The sequence below is a fragment of the Stegastes partitus genome, unplaced genomic scaffold, assembly GCF_000690725.1.
Source record: "Stegastes partitus isolate 25-593 unplaced genomic scaffold, Stegastes_partitus-1.0.2 Scaffold268, whole genome shotgun sequence".
Taxonomy (NCBI): domain Eukaryota; kingdom Metazoa; phylum Chordata; class Actinopteri; family Pomacentridae; genus Stegastes; species Stegastes partitus.
Window position 1 is genome coordinate 600,618 of NW_007577999.1, and position 8,073 is coordinate 608,690.

General features: G+C 44.9%; 1 protein-coding gene across 1 annotated transcript in view; it reads left to right on the forward strand.

Annotated features, from left to right (window-relative positions):
• The window catches only part of LOC103357701 (matrix metalloproteinase-17-like), an 87,312-nt gene that overhangs the window by 72,036 nt on the left and 7,203 nt on the right, over nt 1-8,073 (forward strand). The window contains exons 6-9 of the mRNA XM_008282365.1: nt 906-1,008; nt 2,551-2,633; nt 3,413-3,565; nt 4,039-4,296. Of these exons, the coding sequence (XP_008280587.1) occupies nt 906-1,008; nt 2,551-2,633; nt 3,413-3,565; nt 4,039-4,296 (597 nt within the window). The remainder of the gene's footprint in view (nt 1-905; nt 1,009-2,550; nt 2,634-3,412; nt 3,566-4,038; nt 4,297-8,073) is intronic.

Consider the following 8,073-nt stretch of genomic DNA (forward strand, 5'->3'; position numbering starts at 1 on the left):
TGGTCCTGCAAGAAAATGGCCCAGAAAACTGGTAGTTGCTGGATCAGATCTATGAGTAGCCCTCCAGGAGGCTTCACTGCTGGTTCTGTGTTGTGGCCGGACTCTGTTTTGGCCGTTGGGGTCCGTCCCTTGGCTCTGCCCGCGGTGGGGAAGAACAAAGTGGCTCCATCACTATGAAGGGCAACATGGAAGAAACAGCATGTGTGGCATGAATGGGAAGTTTATTCATTCTTATCTTTTTGACTTTCTGCTTCTTGCTGAACCTGTGTGTCATTATCTCCTGGACACACAGTTATTGTTTCCATCATCTCGTTATGAACATGAAGTTTAAGCTGCAGGCTAAATTAGCTGATTGTCCCGATGCATCATCACAGCAAACGGTCTCAAACATGCTTCTGGCTCTTCTTGATGTCTGCTCTCCCCCACCGGCCATGACTCACGACTCTCTGCTGTAATTATGGATGTTTCTCAGTGCGGTGGTGGAAACAGCTCTGGAGATACAGAGGCCTCCTCACGCTGTGGGCAGCAGCTGATGAGCTCTGTGGAGCAGCGCTATTGATCTAATGCAAACATGGACGGAGTTAATTGGACCTCGTTATGGCATGTGACTTCATCACACCTTTGCCCCGATATGGAAAGTGGCGGGGTGAGAAAGGGGAAGGAGGAGTGATGGTCACGAAGCAGAAGCAGCGCAGGGATAAATGATGAAGGAAAAAGTGGTTCGAATCTCACCGAAGTGGAATGAAGTGCAGCGCGTGAGTGAACAAAGAAACAGAACGGACAAAAGGAGGCGAGAATATAGGAAAACAGCAACAAAACAAATGGCTGGGAATCGGATAAATAGCGATGAATCAACCTAACGGATGCTGTGTCTGATATTAAGTCGGTGTTTGATGTCGTTCTAGGTGTCAGAGACTCAGTGTCCCACACAAATCAGCCGGTGAACCCTTCTCAGACGGCCGAGCCGCCCGTTCTGCTGGACCTTCCTGAAAATAGATCCACGGTCCTGTAAGTAGACTAATGTTCACATACAAGAAAAATAGCTGTTATGATGTCATGTGTTAAAGTCCACTTTGCTGTCTCTGGGACTGTTTTGCCTCCATCAGATGCATCACCGGTGCTGCAGTTTTGCATGTCGTAGCCAAATATTTTCCGACCTTTTTTCACTCCTGTTCTACGCGTCCCGGCCTGTTCTGCAGCAGAGATGAGTGTTCTGGTACCAAAACATGCAGCCGAATCCTGACACATGTCATCAGAACTAGTGCTGCTTTCTGATTCATCTCGTGGTTGGAGTTTGCAAAAGCCAAACATGCTCGTAAACCTCCACGAATGCAGATAAACTGCGCGTTATAAAACGTTCCTATTTCCACGTTAAGGACAATAAAACAAACTACATTGCTGGGCCTCATACAGGTGCGATGCATTGCCTGGTATTGTGTCTCATTATAGAGATTTCTGATTGTAATTTAATTTTATTACTTTTTCTTCCTGCTTCCGCTGAGACGGCGTGTAATGAATCTGTGCAGGATAAAATAAACATTTGCGTAAATGGGATGTTTTTTCGAGCTGGGTAGGAAGTCGTGAGGTACCAACAAAGCAAATTAGCCAGGAGTCAGAGAGTGAGCTTGGGAGCCTGCCCATCTAATTAAGTAATTCCCTGAAGGAAGTCGGGCAGCTATCAGCCCGCCGTTTTTTTTTAGGTTATCAAGCATAATTAGACTACGTTTTGTCCATTTATGCATTTTCGCTCACGATCGTACGCCCAAAGCGCTAAGCTCTAGCCTTAAAGTGGCTCCCAGGAGGTCCAGTAAAAAAAAGATCTTATCATGCTGAAGGTCTGCGATTCCATTTCAGCGCTCACACGTGTCTGCACATAGACCAGAATAAACAGCAGGGCAGCATTAAGGAGGATGTTAAAGCCAAACAGACAGTGCTGGACGACTCACCCACCTCCTCTCCTCAATGTTCAGACTTCCAATGGCCTCATTAATTATTTCCCTTTGCCTTCTTTAGGTCACGATGTGTGAAAAAGTTAGATTAGGTCTGACAAGGGCACCGATACTGACCACTTGGCAGCGGCGTAGTGTTAATAGAGCTCTGAATAGAGACCTTTGTTGGTGATATAAGGCCTGGCGGGCTCCCACTCTCAGCCCCCGTGGAGCTAATGGTATCATCGTTGGCAGGCAGGCCACGTCAGTGCTTTAAATCACTTAAAAACCTCTGGGATAAATGCACCCGGAGATCTCACCACGTCAGCCTGATCGCTTCTCCTCCTTTGTTTAGCTTGGAGTCGTGCACAAGCGCCCGGTGGCAGCAGAAGAATGAGCAAAATTAGGATAAACGTTGAAAAGGATTAGCGGGAAAAAGTTAATGGACGCCACTCGTAACAAATGCAAATAATGGTTTTAGAAGATTACGGTCACTGGATCACAGCATCGTCTGTTCAAGATTTAAAATGTCACGAATGTCCAATTTTCCTTAAGTGTTTCTTGTTTCCTCTCCTTTTAAAAATGTTTTCTCCTCCTCCTCCTCTCCTCACATCTCTCCCAGGCTGGCACGAGATGCCCCAGACAGATGCACCAGTCACTTTGATGCAGTGGCCCAGATACGAGGGGAGGCCTTCTTTTTCAAAGGTACGGCGGCACAAAGGGAGAAAGGCAAGACGCAAAGCTGCAGAGCTGTGTGGGGAAGGGAAATATAAAAATAAAAACAGGAAAGTGGAAAAAGAGCAAAAAAAAAAAAAATTAGAGAAGAGGAAAGAGGATGAGAATGAGAGAAAGGCAGCAGCTGCAGACACCCGACTGAGCCGGTTGAGCCCTGTTGAGAGGCTGCAGTCCGAAAATTACATCAGGCTTTCATGCCGGCCCTCTGGAGGACCGACCCCGAGCCTCCCACTGACAACGGAAACAAGAAACAGACTCGCATACCTTCGGCAGGAGAAGTGTTGGCAAAGTGTGCTGAACTTTAACTGACATTTCTCGAGACCTTTCTAGAAATCTTTCCAATCTACGCATCAGTTCAACATACGGCGCATGAAAAGTTTATAAACCGTCGTCGCGCCGCTTTGAGCTCATCAAAATGGAAATTTTTGCTTTCTTTGCTAATCAGTCGGCAGCACATGGGATCATGCGACCCTTTGTCTGCCATCGTCTGACATTTTTCCAACTCTCATTTGCAGCTGACCTTCCCCGTTCTGGGGTCACATGACTAAACTATGCTAAAGCTACAGGTGACGGTAGAAAAAGTGTAGAGAAGAGAATTTCTGCTTTGAGAATAAGACCCAACCTTGAAAACTAAATCTACTATTCCCAGTGCATGTGGCTGTTTAGACAGATGTCTACAGTCAGAAAAGTCCTTGTTTGTAGATCAACATCCAGTCCTCCTAATTCTAAACTGCTCTGCTTCCTCGTAGGAAAGTACTTCTGGCGCCTAACGAGAGAGAAGCACCTGGTTTCCCTGCGTCCCGCTCAGATCCATCGCTTCTGGAGAGGCCTCCCAAACAACCTGGACAGCGTGGACGCCGTGTACGAGCGGCCCGGGGACCACAAAATAGTCTTTTTCAAAGGTAACGTGTCGCTAGTCTAATATGTAATTAACCCCTTAAAAATGAGCCTTGAATCCTGGAGGAAGTTAATCTGGTTCGGTGGAGTCACAGTCACACAGTTTGATCTTTGGTCCTCCCTCCTGTCCCGTCCTGTCCTAATTGAACGATATTTTATTTTAGGATTATATTAAATTCAATTGGTTTAATCAAAGCAAATCAAAATGCATGATTCATCGACTCCACGATGAGTCAAGATGAAAACGGGAGGTCACGTCTTCCTTAAAATGGAAGGTTTAAGAAAATGTTGGCGGTTTTCCATCACAGAGAAGAAAACAGCAAATCTCCCATTTGATTTAAAATTTAAAACAGCTTTTCTGTTATGTTTAAATCTGGATGTCGTTTCCATTTCCTTGTAAGTCTTTTCAAAGGTCTCTATTGTCTGTAGATCTACTCATGATGAGACAGATTTTATCTTCTGTGTCGTCCGTCTTCAGGTCTGAAATACTGGGTCTTCAAAGACAACATCGTGGAGGAGGGCTATCCTCGTCCCATCAGCGACTTCGGCCTCCCGATGGAAGGAGTGGACGCCGCCTTCGTTTGGCTGCACAACGACAAAACCTACTTCTTCAAGGACAACCACTACTGGCGCTACGACGACCACCAGCGGCGCATGGACCTGGGCTACCCTAAAGACAGCACGCTGTGGAAGGGGCTGCCGCCACAGCTGGACGACGCCATGAGGTGGTCGGACGGTGAGTGGCTTGAACAGACGCCGGAGAGGTGAAGTTCACTCATTGGCTGTTTGAAGTCCTGTCACATGGAGAAGAGCCAGCCGCCCTGCTGACATGTTTCATTCTGACAACTTGCTCGTGAGATCCGTGAACTTGTTTTAGAGCTGAAGATCGCAACTAAGTGAGACTAAAAGCTTAGTTTAAGGTGTCAGTATGCTCAAATGTTGTGAATCAAACAGTACAACAATCTACTTTACTGCACAGTTACCCAGTTGGTGAGATGTACAGAGAAGAGTTGTCGGGTTGGACAACACATCACAGCCTGGTCCCTCCGGCACATAGCGAGACGTTACGCTCTCATCAGATTTAACTTACAATCTAAAAGCTGTTTTTTTTTTCTTCTCTGGGCTAAAAGCAAAGTTCAAAACAAAGTGCTTTACAATAAAACACAAAAGTCAGATGTAAAAAAAAAAAGCCCCAGACCCAGTGATAGTGATGATTAGATTGAAGGTAGCTGTTTCAAAGCATTGCAGCTCACAACACGGCTCCATAACGATAAATATATGTATGACGGTAAAGCTGCCGTATTTTTTCAGTATTCAGCTAAATAAATGATCAAAACTTTACCACAATCTATCACTCAGAGCAAAAAGGTGTGCAGAAGAAGGCCGGTGACACGTGTTGACCTCTTCTCCTTTGATATAAAATTGATTATAAGGACTGATTGATAACACTGGCTGTATAAATGATGAGTCCACACTGTTTCTTCCAGCGATTATCCCTTTCTCTTTTAAAAAAGAAAAACAGAATTGTAACACTCCACCGGAGCTTCAAACCACTGGTATCTCTGGTATTTCTGATGCCTCAGGCAAAACTCTGCAATATCCTACTCAGGGGAAGTTCTCAGACAGGAATAAACAATGAGAGAAACATGAGACGAGAATGGACCAATTAGGCAGGCTGGCAAATATGCAGGTTCAAGTCTTGGATGCTGTTAATGTGACCCCGGCCAGCCAGTCCAGACTGAAGTATGCCGATGATCGCAGAGATACTGAATGAACTTTTGTACACTCATTCATGGTTCATGGCCTTTCCTGCTATGACTTTGCTGAGCCTCTGGATTTACTACGATCGCTACCATGAGGGTTTTTTTTAGTTTGTCTTGACAGCTGTTGGTTGAACAGCCATGAAATGTGGCAAAGAAACCAACAGCAGAGAGAGTTAACCCCAACAGCTTTGGTGATCTTTGTATTTTCTCTAAAGCTCCCAGCATGTCACTTGTCCTGGGAAACTGGTTGCACACGTTCATGTTCCCAAGAGGATGTATCCTAATGAACTGGTGGTGCCTGGACTTTTTCCATTGGTATCCACTGAATTTGCTGTTACTGGTTTTAGGGGAAATGTCTCAAATGTTGGATAGATTGCTGAGAAAATCGATCCAACTATACATATTTCACAAGTAGATCTTAACATCTTCAGGTTAAGACTTCACGTTGTCCTATAGCTCTGGTTTATATGGCATTCCCATCTGCTGCTAGTGCGTTAACACATTAAGCAAAGGCAGTAATTGTTTGTTTCTAAGGATTTGTTTGTGTAGCCGTTATTTGACAGGACAGTAAAGAGAGAAAGAAATCTCTGAGAAAGAGCAGAAACCTGTAGAAAATGGAGATCCACTGCTACTCATATGGTAAGGGCACTAACCACTTCTAGCTCTGAAACAGTAGCATGCTAACATTAATCACTGCAAGCATTATGACCAGAGCTCAGATCGCCTCAAAGAGTGGTTAGCATGACTAAAAACTCCTGATCTTGTTTACAATAATAGCAAAGGGTCTTTATGTTATGTTTGCACAGTTCTTACTAAGCCAATGCTGAAGTGCCAAAAACTGCAGTTCTGCTAATGGCCACATGGGGCTGCCTCCAAAAGCGAGCTGATCCCCATTGACCCTCATGTTGAACTTTACAGCAGAAATAAACAAAAATTGGTTTTGGTTTCTTTAGTTAATTTACCTGTTAACAACAATCATAATAATGTTAAACTCTGTATAACTCTAATTAATGCAATTTAAATGATTTTGGCGCTTAACGCTAAAAATAAAATTAACTTCTGTCTCGCGTTTTAAATGAGAATCTCTGTTCACATTTAAGGCTTTTCATCGTCCATGCAGTGCGTCTTGTTTCACCAATTACTTCTCTTTCATTTGAGTTTATTCGATTTTGGCAGTCTTCGGTTGCATCCGTGTTTTTTTGGCGTAGCTGCAGTATGCAGATTAGAGGTACATTTGCATTTGTTTGTTTTATTTTGTGCGTGTCAATATGGTTTTTTTTTTGTAGCCTTTTTTTTCTTTTTCTGTTATTTCGTCGTAGCATCTTTTCTGCCAACACTCTGCTTCACATTTGCGGTCAAACACATTGGAACCTTGGAGCTGGCCCAGTGTAATCACACCGCCCAGCGCCACTGTACCAGCTGAGTGTCAAGGTCACAGCGCCGGCGTCCATCGCAGTCTGATCACACGCATGTTAATGAGGGCTCAGCACCGTTTGTTTAAGTCACGGCAAAAGCTCTTCGACCACGTTGGTGTGTTGATGCTCGAGGATAGATTTTTTAAAGCAGCAGCCACTTATTTCTTGCATTTGAGGTCAGTTTAGATGGAAACCTGTGGTGCACGTGACCACGAGGCATCTCTCAAGGTATTTAGTGGTCTATGTTCTGTCGTGTTAGCTTGCAAAGTCAGAGGTCTCCGAGCTCTTTGATGACCGGACCCACATACATGTGTTTGCGTGAGAAGAACCCAGTCGGCTTCACCCCCGGCCGTTATCACCGCCGAGCCCGGGAGGGTAAACTTGGAAACCTCCATGCTCAGACCAGGACCACGGGGCCTGGGAACTGGAGCCACATCAAAGTAGCCTCCCTGTTTGTTTCACCAGCTCGGGATGAGCTGGAGAGAGGAAAGAGAGACGGGGAGAGGATGGAGCGATTCGACAGCGAGAAGGAAAAGGACGAGACACCTTGTTATGAAAATAAAAAGGAAAGACGGGGACAGATGTGTGACAAGTAGAAGAGAGGAGGGAATCCAGAACAGAGCAGCTGTGGGGACACCTGAGGACGACGACATTAAAGACAACGGGAGGAAAGGAAGAAAGAGAGATGACTCAGAGGACAGATAAGGAAAATCATAAGGAAACGGGGAAACGGCAGTAACAGCACAGAGATGGTTGCTATGGAGGGATAAGGGGGACATAAAGCCTATTAATGCAGCAATAATGATGATAATAATCGTAGCCGCTGACACCAGTATGGTACCCAGGAATGGTTTAGCCTTTTAGTCATGGTGGGAAAGAAAAAAAAGGTATAAGGAGAGGAAATTTCAATTTATCAAGCATGAATATTATCTTTCTCAGAAACCAGTTGGCATCATAATTGGAGCAGTGTCACATTAGTGGAGCCAGAATGGCTATCTCCTCTAAGAAAGGTCAAATGAGTCCACCTCCTTCTTCTGCATAGTGGTGACTAAAGGACTTCGGGAATACAGGGTTTAAATTATTCTTAAGGTTCTCTGAGCGGTCCGTCAAGAGCCGGCTGAACTTCAGCCGACCCAAAGCGGTTGACAGTAGCGATGTTTGGAGGAAACACAGGAGACCAGCGAGTAAACAAGTTGAGACAGAATTCTTAGTTACTACAGTTCCTCGTTTTCCCTCACGGAATAAGACTGGTGATGTTTTTTTGTTTTTGTCAACAAACCCCATGAAAAGGCTAAAACCAACACGAAAGTGATGCTAACTTTAAATGCTAAAGTA